The following is a 27,502-nucleotide window of genomic DNA, read 5'->3' as shown; positions in this document are numbered from 1 at the left end:
TCTGCTCACCAGTTTCGCTGCTCAATTTTCTACCAGAATGTAATGGTCAATAGCTCATTTGTAATGAAAAATTACAGTAAAAACTAAAAATCCAAGCACCGCTTCGTTTAAATATTCAAACTCTCCTCTATATACCACAGCAGCAGCTCGACCTATCTCAACCAGCCAACATTAATGCATAATGACCGGTTATTCATCATTTATTCCCCAGCGACTCTACGCGCCGTACAGTAAAAGTCCGAGGGGAAGAAAGCGAAAGGTGGCTGCAGTCCAGCTCAGTTCAAAAGATAAAGAAGAAGGGAGAGAGAGAGAGAGAGAGAGAGAGAGAGAGAGAGAGAGAGAGAGAGAGAGAGAGAGAGAGAGAGGGAAAGCGATATAATACCGAAGCGACGAAGATAGAGAAAACGCTCGTGTGCCGCACACGCGCGCGACTATAAAGCCATAACCGATCCATCAACATCGCATGCGCGATCGGTCCATCCCTCGACGCGACGGACGCGCGCATAAATGCGAGCTTTATGCCGTGGGAAATGAATCTTGTTTCGTCTGGATGTATAGTATGCGCCCTGACGGACCTCGAATGGACGAAGGACAACTTTGAGGATTCGATTTGCTGTACAGGGATTTTCAACATGGGTCGTTACTTTGACTGGATATAGCGTGAGTATTAAATTAAATTGCGTCGCAGCGTCGTATATAATATTGGTCCCGAATACGAGGGTGGAATTTTCACTTTTATGGGATGAAACGAAAATGTAAACGTTGATTATTTCGAGTTATTTATTTAATTTCAGAACAGCGAGCGTTAATTAAATATCCACCAAAACGATGGTAAATGAACTGGCGATTGATTATAACAAAGTACGCTTTCGATGAATTAAAATTTTTTTATGAATTTTTCCACGAATAAAAGAGCAATATATAAATTGGCAGCCTGCGTTTATCCACTTTTAAGTGTATTGCGGCGCTTAATTAAAAAAAATGAGCAAAAAGAGTTTTTCCCGGAAAGCGAATGTTTCAATCATTAAAAGTCGTTAAAACAGTTGAAAACTAGTCAAAACGCTCGACTTGCTTCACGATACCCGAGCAATTAAATTCAGTTAAAAACCGTGCTGTTCAATTTCCCTAGCCAGCTGTTATATATGCTACTGAATCGCACCGACCGGAAAAGTTCAATGATTCAACTTTTTAACGTTACGTTTTCAACGTGAGTGCCAAACCATTTCAGAAATGTAATTAGAGCGCGATTAATTCAAATTTAATAGAATGACTTTTTAAAACAGCCCTTTTATTTGCTTTTAACTGGTATTAATATTTTTCAAAATTTTTCTCTATTACATTTAAAATATGCTATAAACTGAAAAATCCAAGAATAAGAAAATCGAGTGAATTTACCGACGGGTAAATTTCAACCTTACCAACTGTACATGTAGTTGTTGGTGTGGATCTATATTTCTGCTTCTCGCAAGCGGCGACTCGGAGCAGCGACGACCTTCGCAACAGCTGATCGTAGTATACAGCGCACCAGGCTATAGTTCTACTTGCCTTGTTTGTCATCTTTATGTGCAACGTGCAACTTTATTTCACGTGATTGGTTTGTAAGTTTATCAATATTTGTGTAGGCTTAGGTATAATTTAATTATATTGAAGAGATTCGAGTAATATTCTCAGTGTGCGGAGTAAGAGAAACTATTAAAACTGCTCGTTTCATTATTGGAGGTTAGGATTCTGCTTATGAAGAGATATATTTAAATAAACAAATTGTCGCGTCCCGTTCAAATAAATATGCTTCATAAACATGGCAGTGCGTTGTAGTGAATATTGAATATTAACTCTGAAACTTCTAAAACACATATCAATTATTGTATTCCAATTTTTATTCTTTGCAATCAAATTTCCATCAAAAACGAATTTATATGCTTTCAACTTAATAAAAAAGCTCGGGTACTACATTATTATTAAATTAAATTTTGTTTAAAAAACCAATTCAATCAAAACAAGATCGCGGGTGGTTTTCTAGAACGCTTACGTAATCGAACTCAAATTTTCATTGTTCTTCAAAATGACATTTTTATTGCGTTGAACAACAAATTTACTTTCAATCCAATAAAGAAAAGCTCAAGCTCATACATACTTACACACGCCAACAATAAAGTAAACTGTGAAATACATTCGAGCATCAACTTTCCATCGAGAAAACGAACTGTCATACACCTGCGCTGGACGGCGGAACGGGCTACTGGATGAATTGTCGTGCATCCAGACGTCCATCTCGTCTATAAACGCCAACTGCCCTCGAATCCTCGCGCGGATTTACGAGTTCCATCTCCGTTTTGCCCTGCGCGATTTCGCCGCCTGCAACATTCCGTCCGACTTCTACGTATATAGCACTCTCCTTTGCAACTTGACATCAGTCCCTCTTTCTCTCTCTCTATATATATATAGCTTATCGAAGCATGAAGCCGTCTTTTAAGGAGAACTCATGTGAGGAAAAAGGAAGAAATTGCAGAAGGGTCTCTGACGTTGACGAGCGTCATCTTGTATCTGCAGTGTGTGTGGGTGTGTATGTGTGTATGTGTGTGTGCGTCCCTTTCGCCAGCTGCGGTCGACCCGCTTTCAGGATATATAGACTCCCTTCTAGTCGTCACTTTGCCCCGGGACCGGTAAGACGTACATGGACTTTGAATTTTACGATGCTTCTCCGCTGCTACTATCGTGTCTCAGAAATTCAATTCGGTCCTCAGTGGCTTGAAAGCGGTCAAATAGTTACGGTTTTCCTCTTGGCGGATCTTTCTTTTCTTTTTTTTTTCACTCCTCGATGGGAGGCCGAGGGTTTCTATTGGATGTATGGAGAGGTTCGGGAGTTGTTTCCGTCTTTTACGTTTTTATGTTATACAGTGAGATAAAATGAGATGGAAGCTTCAGTTGAGTGGCTCTGAGTAGTCCGTGGATAGATGGTCACTCGATCGAGGAGTCGGAATGGAATCTTGTTGTGAGGTTTAAATATTGAATGCGACATTAACCTTCCGAAAATTAGATTTTTATTGATGGATACAAATCGATAAGGAGCAGTGAATTATTTTGATTATGCATCAATGATCCTGACTCGTCTTTGTTCTATGAAGGTACTTTATTTCGTTTATCATATTCTTGATGAATTCCCAAAAGCTCACGATTAGTCCATAAACGAGATTCATCCAGATTATCGATCTAAAACCATAAATCAATCAAAAAGTTGCAATTAAAAATACTTGGACGCGCAAAGTCGTCGATTATACTCACAGGAACAGGGAATAATAGTAATAAAACACGATGAGCGCATAAATAATAAGGACCCTGCCCACGCTGTACCAGCCCAGCAAAGCTAGAGTTAATCCACACGCCAAGGATATGGCTTCCTTGGATTCAATCAAAGAACATGCGGAACAAACTTTACTCTCAAAGGGATTTTTTGGTTTTAGCTTGCAAACGTGAGCGATTTCAATCATATTAAATTGTTCATGAATGCATGCGATTCCTAGAAGGAGCAACACCTGTAAACATGGTGTTATCTAGTATAGCATTAATCTATTTAAGCGGTTTATAGGTAAGCTTATCATTTAATTTTTAACAAGTATTATAGTTAGAGATACGTAACGATTATAGATAATGAGAGCTAAAGTGGCAGCAATGATAACGTTGATCCTTTAGTTTGTTCGAGCTTTTCGATGACACAAATAAAATTAATTACTAATTAAAAATTATTCAATGATTTGGTCAAATAATCTACTCAAATGCTTGTACTTACATTTCCAAAGTTGAGAAGACTCTTATCAAAGAAAACAAACAAAATAAGTGCGGCACTGTCTTGAAACCGGGAACTTTTTTCTCTTAGCAGAAACCAACGGACATAAGTCACGCCTGCCACCAATAAAAGCTAGAAATATTTTTATTTTGTGTGGATAAAATGTATTTGTCTTATTAAGTTTATGCATAAAATACATTTTTGAATTAACAAAATAATGATCTTATTACAAAATTTAGAAACTCACGTTAGCAAGGGTAAATCCATTATCGTATAGCACATATTTCACTAAAAGCACAGAAAGCAAAGGCCCAAAAGCGTATGCCCCCATGGTTGTGGGTATTTTTACAGATTCTTCTGTTAATTCCATTTTGGTATTATAATACTTTATCACACTCTTCGGATAATGTGCACGAGATTCTTCAAAATACTTTGTGTCGCTACACTAGAAATTTTATAATAAAATGTAGTTCCACATTGTATATCCACCGTACTAATTCATTTTCTCTCTAATCATCATTATCAGCTGCGTGAGGAATGATACATATCTTATCTGGCAAACGGAATATTAGTAGAGATATAATGTAATTGTACTAAAGTGATTCATTGTGTTTTATATTTACTTCAATTTCAAAACTAGTCACGTTTATTAATATTTCGTCTCTTTTTGAAAAAAGATTTCCTAATTTTTAAAATAGAAAACAAATTTTTAGACGTTATTGTACGCAAATAATTCAAACGTCAATATTAAAATTTCGCACAATTCTGAATAACTCGATAAATCACTCGGCAGAACGAAAAAAATGCAAGTATTCACCAGTACACCACTACTCTCCCAAACCACAAAAAGTATCTCCATATACAAACAAAGCGACAAGCGCGAACTAGTCACGAAAGTCCGAAGCCAAGAAAGGAAAAAAAATCAATTATTCACCCCCGTCGATTTTCCTGTTTGCCTACACTTTCGTTCACGCTCGAATTCATAAAAAATTCATCTAAAAAATTGCTTTCCTCGTCCGAAAAAAAAACTGATCTCCGCGCGCGCGCTCCTCCATCGCAAATGGTCCGCATCCACGCGAGCAGAGAAGTCACATCTGGACCTTCGAGATATTGAGGGATGAGAGCTAGGCTTTCGTGCTTTCCCTTCCTCGAGGGGTGTGAGTCTCGGCGCAGGTGTGTCCGCATGGAGATTCGTATCCACACGGGATATAGCAGTCATCGACGCGCGTATAATCCGTGTCGTATGCAGTTTTCGGAAAAGCGCACGCGTTATTAAGATGACCGGGCGAAAATCGTCCTGTACTTTTGGGGGATTTCGGTTATAATTGGGAGGGGTGATGGTCCTGCGAGTTTGATGGATCTGTGTGTAAGCGCGATGTTGTTTGGTAGCATATGTAGTTTGAATCGGCGCAGTTGTGTATCGGAGGCTGAATTTACACATGTATTTACATATTCGGTTTCATTTTTGTACCAGGAGCGTGTGTTTGCCTTTTTTTGATGGCTATTTTATGCCGCGGCGGTCTTCGGGGGATTTGGGGAGATCGATGATGATTTCGTAAATTTCGTCGTTACGCTCGCTTTAAGCCTGTGTATAAACAAATGAAATAACGGCTCAACTTTATGCAAAGCGTGCCCATTTATTATCATATATTTCGCGTAGATATATTAAACGAGCAAGAGTCGTGTAATTGCATTTAATCGTTAAATTTCTTCTATTCAAAAATTACAGCCGCTAATGATCATCACGAGCAATATACACAAGTTAAAACCCAGCGCAATAAACGACGCATTAATTCGGCCGAAAACAAAAGTAACAGCTGCACTAGTCACACGCAAGATCTCAGCGTCAATTCCCCAACTTCAGACAATTCCGACAGGCGCGTTTATAAGCGCCTCGTCATCTCTCTCCGACAAAAGGTCGACTACTCTCGCTCTCCAATTTAATAAACGCCAATCGCGCCCCATACCGCCCACGAATCATTCACGCGCGAATATTTCCTGATACGCGTATACTATAGCCGAGGCTGCGTATGTGCAGCCAAATCCCGAGCTCATATGACAGCGGCTCCCTTTGGTGCAGGAATATTGGAAAATGCGAAAGGATCACTTGCACCGCGGGGGGAGTATGCTATATGCACGAGAGTCGTTGTGTGAGTCATTGCGGATTCGTGGGGTATGTGTATATCGCGCGAGTACTTATATTCCGCCGATCTTTGTTTCGTCCTTTCGAAACGCGTACTATACAGCTATATACTCTTCCACTTTTATGCACTTTGGGTGTTTATTAGTTTCCTCGACCCCCGAAATTGCTTTCAACGGACACTATAAATCAGGGGTTATCAGCATGCGGAGTGCAGAGACATTTCTACGCGGTGTGCGCGGTTATTATTACTTTTTAGACTGATCATCGCGTGGAAGTGTCGAGGGGTTGAATAAATATTTCACTTATATAATTTTTTTAAATATTCAGGAATAGAATCTCAAATTGAATTGATGAATTTGGATGAAAAACAGATACTTTTCACAGACTTTCCTAACTTCGATTTTTTATTCCGGTAAATAACAATCGCACCGACGACTAAATCCTGATAAAAGCATTCGAGATATCCACCCGATTAAAAAAAAAATCGCCTGTCTCCGCACACCGCCACAGTCAAGCAACAATATACCCACTGCACTTGCACATATTTTATCCCCCCTTCGATATATCCCCCTTTCCTCCCAGGACCACACGCGTCTAAGCGCACAGAGCCGCTGCCGCAGCGTCGCTCCATATAATATCTTTCTTTGTTGGCCGTCTCGAATCATAAAGTCTTATTCCTGCGGCTTATCCTCGCGCCGTCATATTGCGCATAATACCAACACCGCAAAGGGGCTCACTCGCACCCATTGACTCTCTCTCTCTCTCTCTCTCTCTCTCTCTCTCTCATTCTCCTACACACGTAGCACGTGTGCATATAAGCGCGGCGGCGGCGGCGGCGGCGCCGCGGCTGCTCATATAATCCATTATTTCGCCGAGCTGTCGTCTCGTGCGAGGCAATACTTATATCTCTCGCGCGCGCTTGGGATAAGACCTTAATGCCGGGATCACGATCGGCCGAGTTGGCTGTTGTGCGTATAGGTATTATAATGCGGTCGATGACAGTAATGAATAGTCCAGCTGAGTTTCGCAACGAGAGTCGCGCGTCTAGTTCGAGCTGTTTATGTGTCAGAACGTCGCGGTTCTCCTCAGGATTTAGATATGTGGAAGAGAAAAGTGGCTTATACGCGCTTGTTGTGAATGCTGGTTTTATGTTGGTATATCTCTCTGTCGTTGATGTAAATTTGGATTACACGTGTAAATGCTGCGCTTTGATTTCGTTGTTTGAGGAACCTTGAGGTTTTGGATTTTTAGTCGGATTCCTCGGAGAGTTGTATTTTTCTGGTTGGGATTTACGTTTTTAGATGCGCTATTTATCTTTCCTCGTCACTAGGTGGAAAAGGGCACAGGCCATCTGCTCGGTGGATTTCGGCCAAGATGAGGGGAGTGTTTTCTAATATGAAACGCCGAAACCTCGTACGCGGGCATTGATCTTATATAAGCTCTGGATTTCGAGACATCTGCTCTGGTCATATTTTAGTTTTTTTTCTAGAATTGCGGACACTTGACGTGAATTATTTTAAGCAAAAATAATATTTGGATTTTTTTCCACGTTGTCGGGATCAGTTCTGAGAATAAAGATTTACTGTAGTGAGAGAGGTGAAAATCAATCTCAGTAAATTCTTATCTTGCTCTAAATGTATTGAACTGCCGGCAAAAGTTTTTTACAAGATAGCTAACTTTGATAATGTCAGTTTGCACACGTAGTGCGTCGGTAGCAGTCGTTCAGTGCACTCCGTAGCTTTATTCAAAGAAACAATGAGATACTGAATCGTGTAACATTGCTTATTAATGATCTTTAATCGTACGTAATCATTTTGATTATCACAAAAATTATTTTATCATTGCAGCATAATAATCTTCCGATTTTTTAAGAAAAATCGCAATGGGGGTTGGAATCTTGGAAATACTAGCTGGCATCGGGCTGCTTTTTTTAGCCTGCTACTATTACTTCACATCGACATTCAATTACTGGCAAAGCCGTGGAATTCCTGGTCCGAAGCCTGCGCCGATATATGGCAACTTGAAGGATATAATGTTCGGTAAAATGTCAGTCGGTGATTTCGTTAAGCAAGAATACGACAAATTCAAGGATAAACGTATGTTCGGTATTTACGCCATTCGAACACCTGTCCTCATAGTAAACGATCCGGAACTGATCAAGGACATTCTGATCAGAAACTTTTCGTCCTTTGCCAACAGAGGAGTTCGTTTATTCGAAAAGGTCGAGCCTCTGTCAGCTAATCTGGTCAATCTCGAAGCCAAAAGATGGAGACCGCTTCGCGCCAAGCAGATAACTATGTTCACGTTTTCCAAACTCAAGGAGATGTTCTACATCGTTTCGGAGTGCGCCGACAATTTGGAAAAGATTCTAGCCGGGATGATCGAGAAGAACGACGTTGTTGAATGCTGCGAGGTGTCTGCGAGATATACTACCGATGTCATAGGTGCCTGTGTTTTCGGAATTGATATGAAAGCTTTGGATGATGAAAACAGCCAATTCCGAAGGGTTGGCAGGAAGTTTATTCACGCGGACAAATGGAGGGCTTTCAAGTTGAGATTCAAGCAAATCTTCCCCTCTTTGTACAATCTTCTTTGTCCTATTATGTACGACCACGAGATTAATGACTTTTTCATCAACACTATGATCGCGACCATGAAGCACAGGAAGGAGAATAACGTGAGGAGAGGTGACTTCGTCGACTTGCTCAATGATTTGAAAGACAATCCTGGGAAATTAGACGGCATTGGTGATATTTTCTTTTTAAAGTTTGAATTTTTAAAAATTCGTATGAAAGCAAATCGTCTAATATGATTATTTTTAATTTTAGAATTGACGGATACTCTACTTACTGCTCAAGCTTTTGCATTTTTCTTCGCTGGCTTCGACACATCGGCCACTACTATGAGTCACGCTTTATACGAGCTTGCTCTCAACAAATCGATTCAGAATAAACTTCGAGAGGAAATAAAAGAGGATTTGGCAGAAAATAATGGAAAATTGCTGCTAGAAAGCTTGAAAAATATGAAATACTTGGACAAAGTATTTAATGGTAAATATAATGCATTAGATTTACGACCAAGATTAAACTTTTTAGACTTTAATTAGTTGATGTATTTGGAATTTCAGAAACACTACGAAAATACCCAGTGACAACGATTTTGACCAGACAAGCTATGGAATCGTATACGTTCGACGGGACCGATCTCACCATTCCTAAAGACACGAAAGTTTGGATTCCAGTATACGGTATCCATCGAGATCCAAAAATTTACCCGAATCCAGATACATTTGATCCAGAGCGATTCGACGAAGAGAAAGTACAAGAAAGACATCCGTCCTATTATTTGCCTTTTGGCGCTGGACCTCGAAACTGTCTCGGTACGCTTATTTATTACGTACAACATTTTAAATATTATAAATATTTTATACCAATGAATAATATCCTTTTTCTAGGTGCACGTTTCGGCAATTACCAAACTAAAGTTGGTCTGATAACGATCTTGAAAAATTATAGCGTAGATATTTGCGATCAAACTCCAATCCCGTACGTGAGTAACCGGCGAAGATTTTTACTTGGTCCAGCTGCGGGAATCCGTCTGAAATTTACAAATTTATCATAGTTTTTTTTTTCTAAAGTATGTATGTATTTTTTAATAAAATCCGAGACTTTTTTTACTGCTATTACTATATAAGACTGAATTTCTCGGAGCTCAAAAGAGCGTAAAATTACGTCCACACGACAAGCTCTCATTATTCGCAAATCGTCATAACGGACCTTGAAATTCCCGATAAACGAGTAAACAGCTCTCTCGATTCGAAAAAACTCCTCGACCGATAAATACTCACCCTACGGCCACTTGACTCCATCAAAAATACGTCTCTCCTCAGTGAAGCACCGGCATCGATAAACCACTCCGAAATCGGTAAATAAAGCCTCTCTCTCTATCTTTCCCTCTTGAATTAAAAAACCGTGAAGCGAGTCGCGATCGTATAATAATTTTTCTCCCGCTCGGAGCTCGAGACTACGCGGTGTATAAAGTCGATAAAGTTTCAATTCGCTCGCTCCGCTCTTGGCACACAGATGAATTATTAAACTCGCGTTTTCCACGCTCGTGCTCTCGCACATGTGTGTGTGCGCGCGGGAGAGAGAGAGAGATAGAGAGAGAGAGAGAGAGAGAGAGAGAGAGAGAGAGAGAGAGAGAGAGAGAGAGAGAGTGATAAATTCCCGACTAGGCGATCCGCGGGAAAGATGGTCCGGAGGACCTTTTCGGCGTTATAGGACTAGCTACTCCCTCTAAGTAGTTCGGAATTGCCCGGTCTCCCGTGACTTTATAGCCCAAAGGCCGCTGCGCCGGCGGCGGCTCTTTTCCTCTCGAGCGACAAGCTACTTGTAGGTACAGCTAGTCCCCGTGGTTGGAAACAAGCTCGGGACTGAGAGGAACATCGGTTAAGTGCCGATTTTACGAGTGCGATTTCAGCGGACTTTGTTACACGAAGCTGGGAGAGAGGATGCGTTTTGCTGCGGCTAACTTAACGGCCGGCTAGGCTGTAATACTCATCCTACGAACAAATTCAATGGCGTGCGAGCCAGCGGCTGTGTGGAGTGCTTGTAGGCCTGACGCGTAAAAGAAGAACAAATTGGAATAGAGCCGTGGTTGGTTTCAGTGTAGTTTTAACGAAAATTTGCCTCGGGATTATTTACTGCTGGGGATTTAGGCTGGTTTGGAAGGATTATATGTATAGAAATTTTCTTGTAATTAACCTAGAAGCTTTTGATGATATTCCTTTTGCAATTACTAAATTAGCTGTCGACACTGTGTAAAATTAATCTCTTGATTCTGTTACGAAGGTAAGGTAAAACACCTAGGTGGCTGTGTAAATTAGAAAATTTTACTCTGATTTTCAAAGAAAAACTCTTGACTGAATCTATAATGTGTGTAATCGGATAAAACGGTTCAAAACTGAGAACTAATTTTTTATAGTGTATCGATGTAAGCGTAAATTTGAATTCAGTTTAAGTCGTCAGGCTCGCAACAGTTTTTGATACTAATTTTCTAGGTGATTTTGAGACAATAATGCGATTCAGTCAATGAGGAAACGAAAGATTGTGAATAAACGAAATGTATAATGAAGCACACTGCAATCGCATTATTTGCCCAGCTGGATAATTCCTGCCCGATGCCGCTCTTGGAACTGCTCCAACGTATTAGAAAGAGGAGAAAGAATCGATTTTGGCGGAATGGCCAATGAGCGACCCAAATAGAATCGTGACCATTAGGCACAATACGTAAAACGTTCCTTTCGATTTCCCCAAAAAATAAATTCCTACTATACCGCATCTTATCTTCAAAACAAATTTCCATTATTAAAAAAAACTTGATCCCCAGCACTATAAACTTGTATTCCCAGTTCGCGCGACTTTTTCAAAGTCTGCATAATAAACGTCACACCATTGCAGTTGTCATCGGCACAAAGTCCCCCACTCCCCCTTCAATAAACCGTCTCTAAATTGAGGTAAGGAATCGCGTGCGTATATCGCGCCTGATTCTTACTTATTAAGGGGCGCGGCAGCGCCCCGATGGCAAACGGTGTTTCTGTGTCGCATTAATCACCTGAACTACTAAAAATTGTTCAGGAGACCTTAGGAGTTTTGAATATATATATATAATGTTCGTTTATTGAAGTATACAAGGTATGCTTTTAGTAAAATAAAAATAGCGAGTAGGACCTGCTACAAGTTAATTTTGCATATGAACATACGTTTCTCACTACAAGTCAAGTCGTTATAGCCCGTTCTTTCGTATTCGATGCAACGCTCATTGCCACCAACATTATTTGGCTCCCCTGGATTCCAGTGTGCGTAACCTATTTGTTTGTCCATTACTCCAACCCAGCTTTCTCTTTTGAATTGATCGTGAAGGCCGATCCAGGAAGCTACTATATCATTTATGGCTTGATGTTCGGAAATTATAGATTCCTCGTAGGCAGATTCGATGACGGCTAGGTGAGCTGAAATCATTTGCAAGTACAGTGTTAAATATAGTATGCTTATATTAAAAAACCAAATAATGACTAATATATTGCTAGAAAATAAATTCAATTTCTATCAAGATTTTTAAATTATGATGACCTCCTTCTGTGATACAAATTTCCCTAGCCTCATTCCAGTCGGCCAAAGTATGGTGAAACTTGATTATACCTACTCCTGGATAATGCTTGTATCCACTTTCAAATGCATATGTAGCGCTAAAGATTAAAAATTTGTTTATTAAAAAGTTATGTGAGAACGATAATAAATCAATCTTGATTCTTAGTTACATCGATCTTGTATTTGTAGCGTTGATTGGGGCAGTTTTGAGGTCAACAGAGCTTCCATCATCGGCCGACGATAGAAGTATTCCGCTGAGTGTAATCAACAAAAATATATACGAATACATTTTATTCCATACAATTTGAACTTAATTTTACGAATCACACTCTATGCGCGACAATTTAATGCGCACTAAGAAAGGTCTGAGAGAGTTTTACGCTTTTATACTCAAACGCATGAAATAAATTATAATAAAGCATGTATTTGCTGATTACATTCTTACCGATAAACAGAGAGTTGCGCTATATTCTATTCGCGCAAACAAAGACTAGAGCTACTGTTGCGCTTTTGTAAACATACTTTATAAAACTAGTAGAAAGTATTTATCTAAATAGATTTTTACAGATCGAGACCTAAGAAAAGCAGATAAAGCGTTATTGACACCAAGTATAGTTCGCGCAGTTTACCGAACATTAAAAATTCTTAAATATCTTATCTACGATTGCGATTAATCAATATGATCATGCGATGTAAACAAATGTTATCTTTCAAAATTTTACAATGTTAATCAGCTCTAATCCCGCTACATTGCATATCGCTGACGCAAGCATGTATAGCTAGCGCAAGTGTCACTCGCAAGATTTAATAACACCTTTGTCTCTTCGTCTCTCTCTCTCTCTCTCTCTCTCTCTCTCTCTCTCTCTGTTTTTATTGATACACAGATCGCTACACAGATCGGTAGCGCAGCCGAGCGCGAGGGAGAGAGAGAGAGAGAGAGAGAGAGAGAGAGAGAGAGAGAGAGAGAGAGAGAGAGAGAGAGAATATAATAGATTCTTTGAATATAAAAGAAAAGCTTTCAACTCAGCTCGACTGCGGCAATTTGACAGCTGTCTTTCCGCGATCGATTAGCGTCGTTAATGCAGTGCGCGCAGACTTCTTATAGGCTATAAGCTCATTGTGTGCATCGGAATCGATCGTTCTGCGGATAGAGCCGCAAGTGGCAATCACATCGCGGCAGTGAGAGGACGACTCGATCACGTGATTTCCCGCGGGTGCCGTCAATGGTAAATGACCCGGCCGTCGCCGCTGCTGCCGGCCGTTGCGATGCGGAGAGATCAGACCATTGATTGAGAGCTCGAGACTCCTCTGCTACTCCTTCGCGAACTTACTTCTGCAGTCGTAAATTCCAGCTTCTATCTGATGGAGAGAGAGAGAGAGAGAGAGAGAGAGAGAGAGAGAGAGAGAGAGAGAGAGAGAGAGAGAGTGAGTTGGATGTATCAAGGAGTGGATGGAGCTTCGCTGAGAAATTCACTTCTGATTCTTGCAAATTTGATTGGCAGCTCTCGCTCTCGTTCTCGGCCGATGTGAATTTCGTATCTTTGCACACGTAGCGGCTGTCGCAGCAGCGTGATTGTTTTATTTCGCCGAGTTCGCAGGTGTACGGATGCATGAAGTTGCGGGAGAAGTTGCTCGATAGTTTCTTTTTATTTTCAACTGTTTGGGAAACGTTTACGAATTCGTAGTTCGAAATCGTTGTTTGTTTGAGTTAAGTAAATATAGAATAATCATTTTATTCGAATAACATATCTTGATGTGGATCAATGGATGAGTATCGACGGAGCTTACGACGGACTTTGCGATTTTGAATGTAGAGCCTATCTCGAACAACAAAAATACGTGACAATAAGTAATTTTTGCAATAACAAGATAAAGCCGACAGTAATGATGATCAGATACATATAACGATATTAAACGTAAACGTAACTTTAATCTAACGATTAAAGTACCGGAATTCCAATTAAAATGAAAATTTACTGCACGAGATCCCAAGTGCAAAACAGCTTCGTTCCCCAAGATACGCCATTAAAACGAGCAAAACGCATTTTCGTCCACAGATGAGAGACAGGACAATTACTTTAAATGACAAATATCTTTTCTCTCTTCCTTTCTCGCGTATCCGCCACTCATCTCGCGAATCACTTTTCCGCATATCAGCCATCTCCTCCCGAGCTTTAATCCAGATTTATACGCTTCCAGCAGACGTCGTGCATCATCATCCCGTTTACGAGCCAGTTTTCACCATTATAGAAATCATGTGCATCGCCACCTACTCGTCCGCATCGACATATATTCAAAAAATCTACATATAAATTACTCGATAAAGTTTTATTCCGAATTCTTTCAGTCGAGTCATCATGCAAATTTCTCGCCGTGTGCTGTATCGAGGTAAAACTCACGTATGCAGACGGAAAATAACGTAGCTTATTAAACAGCGAGTTCGAAACCCTCTGCCGCACAGACGCTTTTCTATAGCCTGCACGTACGCGTGTATCTATATACCAGTTTCGCATGCAACAATAATACACTGCGTAAACTCCCTCGAGCTTCTCGTATCCCAAACCAAATAACCCTCATATACTAAGTGAGGGTAGGCAGACGGTGGTTAGGGGGGTGTATGTATAGCCGACTGCAGGAGTTGTAAAAAATGGAGGAGGAACCGATTCGGAGATACGAAGCAAGGGATAAAGGCACTGGTATATGCTATACAAGCCGGGAGTAGGGGGATAATGAGGGATCAGTGGAAGAAAGATAACCGTAGACGGGGTATAATAGAGATAAATATGCATTCGAAAAAGTGTCAGAGAAACGAGGATCGAGCATTTACCAAATGAAATTTGAGAAAATGACGAAGTACACACTTCACTTTCAGAGCTAATCTCGCAAAAGCACGAGCCGCGAGAAAAGCGAGTGAGGAACAAAGATTTCCATGTCTTCCAATAAACTCTGCAGCGAAGCGCGTATAAAAAACGAGCGAAAACCGTAGCTTACCTAAGCATCCGAAACGGACATAAAACCCATCCGAGATATTACGTCCGTTCTTTTTCTCGCCTGCCTCTCTCACCCTCCGCTGGTGTGTATATGTATATACTTAGAAAGGGAAAAAATATTGCATAACGCAGCGGTGTATCGACACGGCGCGGCACGCGAGCATCATCTTACGGGGATTTATTTTTCAATGCGACCCCTCGTTGCTCGTTTCTACCCCTCCTGACATTCTGCGCGATTTTTCCGCTCGGAGGACCTCTTGGTATCTCACAGCGGTGCGGCTGGGACTATGTGTATCGGCGCTGGAAAGGAGAGTAGAATGTGCGGAAAAAATTCCAGGTGTATAGGGAGGAAGCTTTTTGTATGTAGTCGGAACTCGCTGGGTGTGCGGACTTGATGAAATGGATTTTGCTCGGAAGAGATGGAATGTGATCAAGGTGAGAAGATGGGAATGTTTTTATTGTAAAGTGTTCGTTAAAATTCTTCAAGCAAATCTCCAAAAAACTGAAACACATTTTTTTATTATTTCTGTTATTTTTTAAAAATGCAATACACTAATAACAATACTCGATGTAATCTGAAGCTTGCGTAATTTTGTAAAAAAATCTGATACTCGATCTTCTTGAATAATCAACACCTAAAATAAGCACCAGAATAAACCGACAAATTTCCTCACAATACGTCCAAAAACTCGTCGGAGTAGAGCTTCGGAAAAAAAGCTCAGCGAGCAGACGAGAGAACAGACGAAGATCGGACGATTCGGTTCTCCGAAAGACATAGGCCAATATTATCTTTGAGCCGTAGTTTATACAAGCTCTCGCCGGCAATACAGACATATAGCCATGCATATACAGGCGAGAGCGAGCGTACGTTTCTCTCGACGACGCCGAGGGCGAGAAAAGACACACACTTCAGGCGATGACAGCCGACTGCCAGGCCGTATCGCTGCTCTTTATTCCGCTCCGCTACCAAAATGGACCTTCGCCTGTCGCTTCGCAAAGTGTTGGTCAGATATCCTCGCAAGCGAACTTGACGCCGAGGGAGGTCTACATACGTTGGATATTAGCCGACTTTGCTGCTGCATGTGTATGTATTTTGAATATGTGTCTACGGGTGAGCGGTATGTGCTTTGAGTAAATAAGTGGGTGTCGGGGCGAGTCGACATGGTTTCCTTGACTAGAGGAAGCTTTCTACTACGGCTTTTTTAAAACAAGCGGTGAGAATAATTAAGATTGATATAATGTTGACATGTGTCGCACAATATTGCTTTAATTATGATAATTGAGAATAATTGTCTAAAAAAGAATTATATTTTTATTGAAAAACTGCTAGACATCTTCTCTTTATTGGTTATAAAATCGAAACTTACATATTGTACTACTTTTGTCTTCTACAAAACTTTGTATTTAATTCTCGAACGTTCAATCGCACACGTTTTCTGAGAAATTTACTCTTCCTGCAATAAAACTAATTGCGAAGCTAAGTACAAATCTGCGAACCCCGCAATTTAATTTGATTCCCGCAAATAAAATAATAATTAGCATATCCATAAATCCCTCATCAAACACGATTTTCGTATTTTCGCACCTGTAATAACAGCCCGTGAAAGACAAAAGAAGCGAAATTCGCAATAAAATCGTGTACGCGCAGGACAAGAGCGCAAGAGTCAGTAATGACAAAGCCGTTAAATTTCGCGGCTGCACAAGCGCGTGTGCAGGACCATGATATCCGTCCGCAGCGTATTTTTGATATTCGACGGGCGTAACGGCGAGAAACAGCTTTCGACTGTTGCAACTGTATACGGTGCGACTCGTCGTCGGCCTTTCGAGGTATTAAATTATTAATGGACTTTTCGTGTTTCCACGGGAAAACGCCGCCTCGAGATGACCCGGAGCTTTTGAACCCAAGTTCGGGGACGGCTGCGAGCGTTACATTCCGAATTCCCATCGTGTCGGAATGAGAGAGAGAAAAGCTCCCTTCAACTATACTTTCTTTTTTCTTTTGTTCGCTTTTCCGTCTTTTTTTTTCTTATTCTCGCGCGAAAGAGGGCGGTGGGAGAGGTGGTCTGAAGCGTGGGTAAGCAAGTTTCTTAGCGCTTTTAATATTCCGCCTTCCTGCTTTCGATTTAAACTTCGCGCGCTGCTCGAGATTCCTGCGTGTTTTCCCGGCGTTTTTCCAAGGCCGAGGGTGCGAGATGTAAAGCGCACGATTCCACACGGACTTTCTTTTTTCACTCTGTTGTCGGGGTAATGAAAATATCGATTTCGTTCCTCCTGGCTGCTTGAGTGATGCTTTTTTGTCTCGCGTGAATATTTTCCTGTGTATTAAACATTTGCGGTTTTTGTTGAATACCTCACATTTTCACGTACTCTATCATATTTTTATCGAAGTAAAGTATTTATATTATATAAAGTATTATCATAGAATTTTACGTAAATAAGCTCAACCTAAAGGCAAAACTCAAACAATCTCCGAATGAAGAATCGCTTCGCATTCGAATCCTCCACCCCCGTAATTCCCCGGATCGCTGAAAAACATGCCGCAGCCTACCTCTCGCACCTCTAGCTCTGAATATCCCAACAATTGCAGCCCTGACTAGCGCAGTTGACCCTCTTGCTCATCTTCTCTCGTCGCGACCTGACAAACTCTCTCTCTCTCTCTCTCTCCTCTGTCGCGGAGCTCCTCGTAAATAATGAGCGCGCTTCGGTATTTGTTTATTTAGCGAGCACTCAGCGCTTGCCGCCAGTTTTCGCGCCGAGTTATATCTCCTCGCTTGTATGTGTGTGTGTGTGTTTATATATAGAGCCGACGAACGAGAGAAATAACGTCTGCACACCTCCGGCCCCATTATTTACGGATCCGCAATTAGCCGGAGCTATACGGCACCTATCCTTCACGCCCGAGTAAATTTAATAATTCAATTAAGCGAGGCGCAGGCTTCCGAGTTTGCAGGTGAAGCGATGCCACGACGAGTCTGTGTATGTGTGTATGCCTGATATAGGTGTGTACGTATCGAGCAAGGATAAGGTAAATGCGCGATGAGTGTTTCTTCGGGATTATGCCGTCTTTGTATAGGTTGGCTCGATTTTCTATCAGAGGGTCAAGTGTTTGTGTGGCGAAAACTTGCTTTGCTGCAAGAAGTATGACTTGTTAGATTTTAAGATGTTCTAATAATCAATTCGGAACTTCAAGGATTTTTTCTGGTACTGATTTTATTAAAATATACCTTTTATTGCGGAAGTCGTATTGTTGACAGAATGTACAGTAGATGACAAAACCAAATGACAGTATGCCACTAACAAAATAATGTATGAATACATCATTTTCTCGTTTAGAGTTATGAATCAAACAAAGATACTTCGAAGAATGGACATTCGATCAACGGCACAATTCTATTTATTAATTTACATCATGAAGATGCTACTTCGTTGTCGTATGGATAAGATTATTGCGCATCCGAGTATATTGCAAAACTTGTTATCTTAAAAAAATAACAAAGGTCTTTCTAGCGAATCATTACTTATGATGACTGAAGACGGGATTCCCGCAAAATTAAGTTAATATTTGTAGCGGACGGTGACTGCGTGTTACTATATTTTTACAAAATTTTCTATATTTATAGAGGCAGCAGCTTAGAGAACTTTTCAAAGACAAGCGATGTTTTAAAAGAAAACTGATTCAATGTATAATAAGGAACAGAATTTTGGGCTGATATAGTGAAACTTTGAGCGACCATTGTGCTTCCTTACCGGCAGAGGGATATATCATGAAAACGCTTAGTCTAAACTGTCAGTAACGACTGACCTATGGTTGGCGAGGGAGGCCATACAAGAAGGGAAGCCCGAGCTTAGGATAGTAAGTGATACGAGTAAATGGAATGATGAACGAAATCATGTCACTAAATGTATTTTATTGCTACATGTTCACAATACAGAATTTTTTATTTAGGCTCGATTAACAAATTCCAAAGCGTATTGATTTTCGAACAATTCTGTCTTAGCGCTATCCCGACGCAGTCTTGAACACAGTCATTTCACCACATCTCGAGCTGCACAAGCGTTTGTGCCAGCGCTACTTGTTACATCACTTACGTCTTATATCCACAGTCCTCATATCGATACATTCCGGACACTTTCAATGAAAATGTTTTTTAAATTAAAAAATTTAATTTTAATAATAATATATTTAACCGACTATACTTACTTCATCCAAAGAAGGACAGACATGCTTGCTATAAAAATCAATGTTACAATCATTCATATCAATTTCACAAATAAATCCTCTTCCTTGATCACATGATAGGTCATTCATGCCTACTCTATTGTAACTTGGATTGTATTTTGGACTATAAACGACGCAGCGTTCATTGCCCCCAGGGTTGTTCGGTTCGCCATTACACCAGTGCAAGTAACCGATTGCATCGATCGACTGGTCATTTACAGTTACCCAATCATCTTTTTTAAACTGTGCATGTATACCGATCCACAGATCGTTTAGCTGTCTACTTGATATTTCGAAATTATCGACTCTTCTAATGCTGAATTGATGACAGCAAGGTGAGCTAGAACATTTCGATAGATCTATATGTAAATATATAATTATTTCTTTATGGTATATGGTATATTATTGCTAATATTGATTATAAAATAATTATTACCTCCTTCACTAATGCAAATTTTTCCAGCATCATTCCAATTTACAAGGGTTTTGTGATACTTGTGCGCGCCTACTCCAGGCGTCATTACATATCCACTATCGAATATTATACTCTTACCACGTTACTTTACACAATGAATATACGATCAGCGGCGTAATTCTATTTATTGGTCCCGAACATAAAGATGTTACATTTCGTTTTCATTTAGATAAGATTACTGCACATCAATGTGTGTATTCCATATCTCTATAAAGCTTTTTTTTAAGAAGCTGAACAGCTGAACAGCTGAACAGTTTTAAAGTCTTATTAATGAACGACTATTTATGATGACTTAACGCGGATTCCCGCAAAATTAAGATAATATTTAGAAAAGAAAATCATGCGCAGTGCGTATGCTTAATACCAACTACGTGTTCATTAGACTATAACACGTGTTCATATACAACTATATAGTTTAATTATTTTTCTTCGTGTACAAAGAGTTTAAGTCCAACAAAAACTATTAAATAATGAAAATCCTTCGTTATAAGTGAACCTCAATATAAATACGCGATTTTCATAAGTTAATATATCAGTTATTCCGCAATAAAAGGTATATTTTAATAAAATCAGTACCAGACAAAATCCTTGAAGTTCCGAATTGATTATTTACAGATGAAGGATACATAATTACTCCTGCCGTAGGCGCACACAAGTATCACAGAACTGCTGTTAATTGGAACGATACTAGAAAAATCTGTATTAGTGAAGGAGGAGATAATTTTTGTCTAACTGACATTAATAATAATATTGTAAAAGAATATTTATATGTGCATGTTTCAAATTTACTAATAAGTCTATCAAAATATTCTAGCTCACCTGGCTGTCATTAATTCAGCATTAGAAGAGTCGATAATATCGAAGTATCAACTAGACAATCGGCTAAACGATCTGTGGATCGGTATACACGCTCAGTTTAATAAAAACGACTGGGTAACTGTAAAAGATCAGCCGATCAATACAATCGGTTACCTGCATTGGTGTGACGGTGAACCCAAAACTCTAGTGGCATAGAACAGTGCGTTATTCACGACCATAGGATGTGCTTGAATGACCTGAACTGTGGCAACGTAAGAGGATTTATTTGTAAAATTGATTTGAATGATTGTAGCATCGATTTCTATAGCAAGCACATCTGTGCTTCTCACAATCAACTAGATATAGCAATTTTTTAATAAATTAAAGATGACATGTAGATAAATTTAATAAAGAAATAGATGCTAAATGATTGAAAATGTTGTTATGATAATATTGACTCATGATAAAGGCGACGTTTTATAGCTTTTCAACTAGTTATTACTCAAGATTCTCAACACACAGACGAACTGCATTCTAAAAAATATTGATAAATCTACGTAAGTATCATCCTTACCAAAAAATAATCCCTAATAATCATCTTCGCGAAATCACGAAGAAACAATTCCAGACCAAAAAGGGGTCAGCCCACAGTCATCGCAAAAGCTATACGCGAAAAGAAACCGAAACTTTATCCGGAAGTAACGACGATACCGTCGCAACAGCACTACTACTTAGCGAGTCACGCGACTGCAAACTTCTTTAAGACGTGTGTTCGCGCATTCACTGTACTGCTTTCTCATTTCTTCCGCGCCATACCGAGAGATAGACCGGCAAAGTAATAGGACCTACTTTCGGTATCGCGAGAAGCGCTGCTCTACCATAGCGCTACTCTATAACTCGGATTGCGCAGCTCTCGCTTGCAAATTCCGCGCAGCGAGTCCGCAATTCTTTACATTATAAAACTCATCTTTACTGGAGGGAAATGGCTGCAGCCCCGACGCCGGGACTATACGTATACCTAGAGCGAGAGATATAAAAGGAGCTCGGCTAGAGATTTTTATTTTTCACACAGGAGCTGAGCCCAGGGGGATGTGGCCGTAAAATTTGAAATTCTTCTAATTGATTCGAAAATAAATTTCGGATATACAGCCGTTCTCTCGGATTAAAAAAACACACAGACGCAGTACATAAATATTCTCTCAGCACACATACACACATACAGAGAGCGTGAAAAACTCGTGGATGCAATATTTACGCGGACTTTTTGTCACGGTTCCCATACACACGGTTTACCGACTTTATCCGCATAAATTCGGTCTTCGGCAAACGCATATCGTCTTTTTCCCCCTCCTTTTTCAGCCGTTGAGAGTTTGCGAGCTTTGTGCTCACGTGTAAGAACCGAAGCTTCTCACTGCGTTCTTTATAGAGAGAAGAAGCTGGAAACGCACGCAGCTATACGTACGCAGGGGTCCTTAATAAATCCTCGTCGTAACTTCGCATTTGCCGCGGTGATTTTAATTCCCTCGTGGCTTTCGCGCGCTCGCGCGTTAATTCATGATTATTATTAACGACTTGGAAGAGGCCAAGTTAACGCCGGTCTTACAGCGTCGGGTTAGCTCCTCTATACGCTGTTAAAGCTCGTGTTTTGAGCTCTTTATTTTTCCTGCTCGACGGTCTCTTTTCTTATAATATCATCCGGATGTACGTTTATATCCCCTACTGTGTAAACAATGCGGTGATAAATACGACGTTCGCGTACAAATGACTCGCTCGAATTCCCCGATCTCCGCGAGTCGCACTTTGAAAACAACCCTCTTGGATATAACAACGCAAGCCGCCCGTAAGACACAAGTCCGAGTATACAGCGGCAGCCCATCTTTCCCTGCCAGGGTCGTATCTATTATAGAGACAAATTGCGCGAGCGCGCGGTGCTCGCATTATGAGGAGCTATTACGTAGCTGAGTCAGGTGCCGCTGAAGCTCGCCGAGCTTTCGCAAGTTTCACTTGGCCAAGTCTCTCTCTCTCTCTCTCTCTCTCTCTCTCTCTCTCTCTAAAACCGACCCTCGTGTATACGCGTACACCATCGCCATTGATCATGTCTCGAGCGTCAGTCACAGGATTCCGATGAAGCAACGCAGATGTGTACACGCGAGAGAGGAAGAATGGCGCTAATAAGATGGAAGCAGTCTTTGTTGGCTGTGCGTATCTCGAGTGGGGTTGCTTTTGTGCGATGTACAGCGCGCTTGTTTTAGGGGAGATTGGTCAGAGAAAAATTATTCTTTTGCGGTCGAGAAGCGCGTGTCGAAGATGTTTACTATGATTGCCAAGACGATCACGCGCGATAAAAGAATATTTATCCAGCGTCCTTGATTCATTACGACGGCCCTAAAATTCTTCAATTGAGCTGCTCTCGAGCCAGCGCAAAAGCTCGCCATTTGTGATTCAATCAAACGCTGGCAAGCGTCTTTCGCGAAATCAATTACCCAGTGTGATGTATGTACCATAGCTAGTACAACTGCCGTATTATTTAGGCAGACTATATAAGCGCGTCGTACGCAGTATGTAAACACAAGGCTCAGCAGTCGCTCGCAGGCGTTCCAAGCGAGAACATCTCTTCTTATTGTAACACCCTAATAAAGCTTATCTATATTCTAATATATCAACTGTATGGTTACATTACCGTCCTACACCTTCCATGCGATATACAACACTGGCGACGAGGATATAAAAGGATTACGCGTGTACAGTGCAGTGACGGTATAAAGCGAAATCGCATCACGTAAAAATTTTTATTTTGTATTCGATCACGGAATGCGTATTCGCGAAGTTTACGTTGAACTATACGTATTCGAAAGTGCAAGCAGTATTCGTGTAGAGTGAAAGTATTCGTTGTAAATGAGCGACGGACAGCAAACAAAAGTATTGGTCGGCTGGGTATACAATCTACGTAAAGATCAAGTCGAAGAAGAATTAAAAAAACGTAACGTCGACTTCGATGAAAACTCGAATCTAAACGAGTTACGTAAATTATTAGCGCAGACGCTAAGATCAGAAAAAAATTTACAAGACGAGCAAGTAGACCAGAAAGAGGAAAACCCAAGCCACGAAAACGTACACGAAGAAACAGAAACAGAAAGCTCACACTCCGATACAGAGTCAGAAATGTCGGACACACCGAAACTAGAATTCCGTCTAGATAAAGGAGACTGGGAAACGTTCGCAGATCGATTAGAAGTATATTTCTTGGCGAAAGGTACTGTAGACAATAAAAAAGTAGCTACCGCGCTTACGAAATTCGATGAAGAGGCTTTCAAGCTACTCAAAAGCCTATGTGCACCAAAAAAACCAATAGAATTAACATATGAAGAGTTAACGAAAATGATGAAAGAGCAACTTAACCCGGCCCCATCTGAAGTAATGGAGCGTTGCAATTTTAATAGAGCGAAGCAAGAACAAACGGAATCGATAGCGGATTTCGCAGCGAGATTAAAAAAATTAGCATTGAATTGCAACTTCAAAGATCAACTCCAAACAGCATTGAGGGATCAATTGGTTTGTGGATTGAAGGATCATGAAACAAGAGTTGAACTTTTTAAGAAGACGAGTTTAACATTCGACACGGCATTCACAGAAGCAGTGGCCAGAGAAAAGGCAGTGCAAAATGCGGAGGGATCGCAAAAAACCGATGTTTTTGAACGTAACGATTAATTCAAAGCGTATTCGAATGGAAATCGACACGGGCGTATACGCAACTATTTTTTCCGAAAAAGTAAAAAATGAATTCTTTAATGATTTAAGCCTCTCACAAACGAAACATTCCCTTGAAGACTACGTAGAAAACGTATTAAAACCTGTAGGCTCGCTAGAGAATTTGCAAGTAACTTTAAATGATAAAACGATTAAACTAGGATGTTTCGTCCTACCCGGTAAAGGTCCACCGCTTATAGGGAGACAATGGTTAGCAGCATTCGGTTTATGGCCTCTGATGGCAAACTCAACGAATTCTATAAGCTTGAATAAAATACAAGATTGTAATATACCAAGCATACGCGAACAGCTAGTAATCGAATTTAAATTACTGTTCGGAGATACACCAAGTTTATTCAATAAAGGTAAATTAAAAATCTATTTAAAGGAAAATGCTAAACCAATAGCCCTAAAAGCGAGACACGTAGCTTATGCGATGAAGCCACTAGTGGAGGACGAAATATCACGGTTAGTACGTTTAGGTCACTTAGTACCAGTTGAATCGAGTGAATGGGCGACGCCTATTGTAATCGTAAATAAAAGCGACAACACAATTCGCATTTGCGGAGACTACAAGTTATCGATAAACGAATATATCATTGTTAATAAGCACCCGCTTCCGCGTATCGAAGATGTGTTTGCAGCCATGCAAGGTGGAAAAAAATTTACAGAATTAGATTTAGCGCACGCGTATATGCAATTCGAGGTCGAAGAGAGTAGTCAACAGTATTTGACGATAGCAACGCATTTAGGCTTGTATCGATATACTAAAATGCCGGAAGGTATAAGTACTTGCCCGGGTGATTTTCAAACATTTATTGAGAATACTATAAGAGGTGTTAAGAACACTACAGCTTACTTAGATAATATATATGTAACGGGGTCAACTTATGAAGAACATTTAGAAAATTTAAAGCAAGTATGTACACGTTTACAAGAAAGTGGTTTGCGAGTTCGCCCAGAGAAATGTAAAATTATAAAAAAAAAAATTGAACTTTTAGGTTTTGCTATTGATAAAGATGGACTGCATAAGTCGAGCTCAAAAGTGAAAGCAATAGTAGAAGCACCAAAGCCAGAGAATGCAAAACAATTGCTATCTATATTAGGATTAATAAATTTTTATGAAAGATTTTTAGAACACAGGTCAGATAAATTAAAACCGCTGTATGACTGCGCGAATAGCAAGGAATTTTTCTGGTCCGAGGCATGCGATAACGCTTTGAAGGTTATTAAAGAAGAACTAATTTCTCCTCGCGTACTCGCACACTACGACCCGAATGAACAATTAGTTTTAGCTTGCGATGCCTCCGACTACGGCTTATCGGCGATTCTATCGCATAAATATAAGGACGGATCAGAGCGACCTATCGCGTACGCGTCGAAAAGAATTCCAAAAAAAGAAATGCATCGAGCCATCATCGATAAAGAGGCAGCAGCAATCGTATTCGGTTTTAAAAAATTTTATGATTATATTTTTGGCAAAGAAATCATTTTGCGAACAGACCACGAGCCATTAAAGCGAATTTTTGGGCCTAAGACGGGAATCCCATTAACAGCGACTAGCAGATTGCAAAGATGGGCATATTTATTGTCAGGATTTAAATACAAAATAGAGCACATTAAATCGAAAGACAACGGAAACTGTGATGCGCTATCTAGATTGCCGATCGAAGATGATTCGGACGTATTCGAATCCAATTATACAGCAATTAATTACATAACAAGCGAACTAGACATCTTAGATAGTAATGCGATAGCCGCAGAAACTAAATCATGTAAGGTTTTAAGTAAAATAATGATGTACATAACAAGCGACTGGCCGTCTTACGATAAACTTACAGATCACGAAAAAAAATATTATTCGAAAAGATCGGAATTTTTTGTAGACGAAAACTGTATATTGTGGGGCCATCGAGTCGTGGTACCAATGTCATTGCAACCGTTTGTATTAAAAGAACTACATTTGTCACATTTAGGAATCGTTAAAATAAAAATGCTAGCCCGATCCTATGTATGGTGGCCCGGTATCGACAACGACATAGAACAATTAGTTAATTCCTGTAAAGTCTGCTTGGAGGAGAGGAAAAAGCCACCAAACATTCCATTAACACCATGGCCGTGGCCGAATAAAGCGTGGAGTCGCATACATTGTGACTTTCTAGGACCGTTCATGGGTCATATGTACTTAGTTGTTATTGACGCTCACTCCAAGTGGCCTGAAGTAATCGATTTTCACAATAATACTAAGGCAGAAAAACTCATTTCAAAGTTTCGCGATATTTTTGCACGACATGGTCTCGCGAATCATATTGTTACGGACAATGGACCGCAATTCACTAGCGACTTATTTCAAAATTACTTAAAAAAACTCGGTATCAAGCATACGTTTTCTCCACCCTATCATCCTGCTACAAATGGAGCAGCCGAGAACTTTGTAGGAATATTTAAGGACAAAGTCAATAAAATTGTAAAGGGAGGAAGAGCGTTAGAAGATGCTATAAATATTTTCCTATTCGATTACCGTAGCGTTCCGCACAGCACAACAGGAAAAAGTCCTGCGTTTTTGATGACGAAGCGAGAGATGCGCACGCGCTTCGACTCTTTGCGACCTCGCACAGAAAACACTGTTTACGAAAAACAGCACGCTCAAATAGTGCAGCGCAAGGGTTCTCGTAGGGTATCACTCGAAGAAGGAGATACTATCATGATTGATAATTACGGTAAAGGTGATAAAAAAATAGAAGGAACCATAGTAAAACAATTATCTCCTTCTACGTATGACGTCCAAATAAAACCCGACAAAATATGTAAGAGGCACGCGGATCAAATAATAAGCGTCGCGCCTGGAAAGAAAACTGTACGTCGATCCGAGCGTTTAAAAAACAAATGTAAAGTGTCATCTTAAAGAGGGAGGAATTGTGATGTATGTACCATAATTAGTACAACTGCCGTATTATTTAGGCAGACTATATAAGCGCGTCGTACGCAGTATGTAAACACAAGGCTCAGCAGTCGCTCGCAGGCGTTCCAAGCGAGAACATCTCTTCTTATTGTAACACCCTAATAAAGCTTATCTATATTCTAATATATCAACTGTATGGTTACATTACCGTCCTACACCTTCCATGCGATATACAACACCCAGTGCCACCGGTCGTCGTCGTCGTCGTCGTCGGCTGCGCTGCACAGCAACTTTC

The 27,502-nt window shown here is 40.4% G+C and overlaps 4 protein-coding genes and 1 long non-coding RNA gene across 13 annotated transcripts; 2 read left to right on the top strand and 3 right to left on the bottom strand.

The window, feature by feature from the left end:
• Positions 1–1,468: 1,468 nt before the first annotated feature.
• On the top strand, positions 1,469–9,617 carry CYP6AS31 (cytochrome P450 6AS31). Of its 8 annotated transcripts, none has more exons than XM_031933488.1 (5): positions 1,469–1,598; positions 7,775–8,674; positions 8,756–8,977; positions 9,034–9,306; positions 9,382–9,617. In XM_031933488.1, exons 2-5 carry the CDS (start codon positions 7,810–7,812, stop codon positions 9,546–9,548), a joined length of 1,527 nt encoding a protein of 508 aa, XP_031789348.1. In that variant the 5' UTR covers positions 1,469–1,598; positions 7,775–7,809; the 3' UTR covers positions 9,549–9,617. The 8 variants fall into 8 exon arrangements, with proteins under 8 accessions (XP_031789348.1, XP_032454403.1, XP_031789349.1 ...); XM_032598512.1 differs by having other exon boundaries at positions 1,484–1,594; positions 9,055–9,306; positions 9,382–9,615; XM_031933489.2 differs by having other exon boundaries at positions 1,491–1,594.
• LOC100678470 lies at positions 3,019–4,311 on the bottom strand. Its single transcript, XM_008215924.4, has 4 exons — positions 4,032–4,311; positions 3,788–3,916; positions 3,283–3,533; positions 3,019–3,210 (listed from the first exon to the last, which is right to left on the bottom strand). Exons 1-4 carry the CDS (start codon positions 4,152–4,154, stop codon positions 3,093–3,095), a joined length of 621 nt encoding a protein of 206 aa, XP_008214146.1. The 5' UTR covers positions 4,155–4,311; the 3' UTR covers positions 3,019–3,092.
• Positions 9,618–11,576: 1,959 nt separating the features above from the next.
• On the bottom strand, positions 11,577–12,568 carry LOC100117160 (hemolymph lipopolysaccharide-binding protein-like). Of its 2 annotated transcripts, none has more exons than XM_001600322.5 (3): positions 12,247–12,568; positions 12,059–12,174; positions 11,577–11,937 (listed from the first exon to the last, which is right to left on the bottom strand). In XM_001600322.5, the coding sequence occupies exons 1-3, from the start codon at positions 12,363–12,365 to the stop codon at positions 11,660–11,662; spliced, it is 513 nt and encodes a 170-aa protein (XP_001600372.2). In that variant the 5' UTR covers positions 12,366–12,568; the 3' UTR covers positions 11,577–11,659. The 2 variants fall into 2 exon arrangements, with proteins under 2 accessions (XP_001600372.2, XP_008214142.1); XM_008215920.4 differs by having other exon boundaries at positions 11,578–11,937; positions 12,128–12,174; positions 12,247–12,524.
• A 6,386-nt stretch (positions 12,569–18,954) lies between these two features.
• Positions 18,955–19,861, bottom strand: LOC107982098. The gene is made up of 3 exons (XR_001729695.3): positions 19,722–19,861; positions 19,268–19,625; positions 18,955–19,195 (listed from the first exon to the last, which is right to left on the bottom strand). It is a non-coding gene; the product is annotated as an uncharacterized LOC107982098 (long non-coding RNA).
• Positions 19,862–23,453: 3,592 nt separating this feature from the next.
• Positions 23,454–27,210, top strand: LOC116415789 (uncharacterized protein K02A2.6-like). The gene is made up of 3 exons (XM_031921010.1): positions 23,454–24,255; positions 24,386–25,249; positions 25,307–27,210. The coding sequence occupies exons 1-3, from the start codon at positions 23,454–23,456 to the stop codon at positions 27,208–27,210; spliced, it is 3,570 nt and encodes a 1,189-aa protein (XP_031776870.1).
• The last annotated feature ends 292 nt before the right edge of the window (positions 27,211–27,502 follow it).

Source organism: Nasonia vitripennis, chromosome 1 (genome assembly GCF_009193385.2).
Source record: "Nasonia vitripennis strain AsymCx chromosome 1, Nvit_psr_1.1, whole genome shotgun sequence".
Taxonomy (NCBI): domain Eukaryota; kingdom Metazoa; phylum Arthropoda; class Insecta; order Hymenoptera; family Pteromalidae; genus Nasonia; species Nasonia vitripennis.
The sequence above is the reverse complement of the archived record's forward strand: the minus strand, read 5'-3'. Positions and strand labels throughout refer to the sequence as shown.

Excerpts from the sequence above, each read along its gene's own strand:
- LOC100678470 (XM_008215924.4), bottom strand. The coding sequence starts at position 4,154 with ATGGAATTAACAGAAGAATCTGTAAAAATACCCACAACCATGGGGGCA. Across the intron at positions 3,917-4,031 it reads ATGGATTTACCCTTGCTAAC|CTTTTATTGGTGGCAGGCGT; the intron begins GTGAGTTTCTAA and ends AAATATTTCTAG. Across the intron at positions 3,534-3,787 it reads GTCTTCTCAACTTTGGAAAT|GTGTTGCTCCTTCTAGGAAT; the intron begins GTAAGTACAAGC and ends CCATGTTTACAG.
- CYP6AS31 (XM_031933488.1), top strand. The coding sequence starts at position 7,810 with ATGGGGGTTGGAATCTTGGAAATACTAGCTGGCATCGGGCTGCTTTTT. Across the intron at positions 8,675-8,755 it reads TGGGAAATTAGACGGCATTG|AATTGACGGATACTCTACTT; the intron begins GTGATATTTTCT and ends TTTTAATTTTAG. Across the intron at positions 9,307-9,381 it reads TGGACCTCGAAACTGTCTCG|GTGCACGTTTCGGCAATTAC; the intron begins GTACGCTTATTT and ends TCCTTTTTCTAG.
- LOC100117160 (XM_001600322.5), bottom strand. The coding sequence starts at position 12,365 with ATGTATTCGTATATATTTTTGTTGATTACACTCAGCGGAATACTTCTA. Across the intron at positions 12,175-12,246 it reads GCTACAAATACAAGATCGAT|CGCTACATATGCATTTGAAA; the intron begins GTAACTAAGAAT and ends TTTAATCTTTAG. Across the intron at positions 11,938-12,058 it reads AATTTGTATCACAGAAGGAG|CTCACCTAGCCGTCATCGAA; the intron begins GTCATCATAATT and ends AAATGATTTCAG.
- LOC116415789 (XM_031921010.1), top strand. The coding sequence starts at position 23,454 with ATGAGCGACGGACAGCAAACAAAAGTATTGGTCGGCTGGGTATACAAT. Across the intron at positions 24,256-24,385 it reads AAAAACCGATGTTTTTGAAC|ACTACGTAGAAAACGTATTA; the intron begins GTAACGATTAAT and ends ATTCCCTTGAAG. Across the intron at positions 25,250-25,306 it reads TACACGTTTACAAGAAAGTG|GTTTTGCTATTGATAAAGAT; the intron begins GTTTGCGAGTTC and ends TTGAACTTTTAG.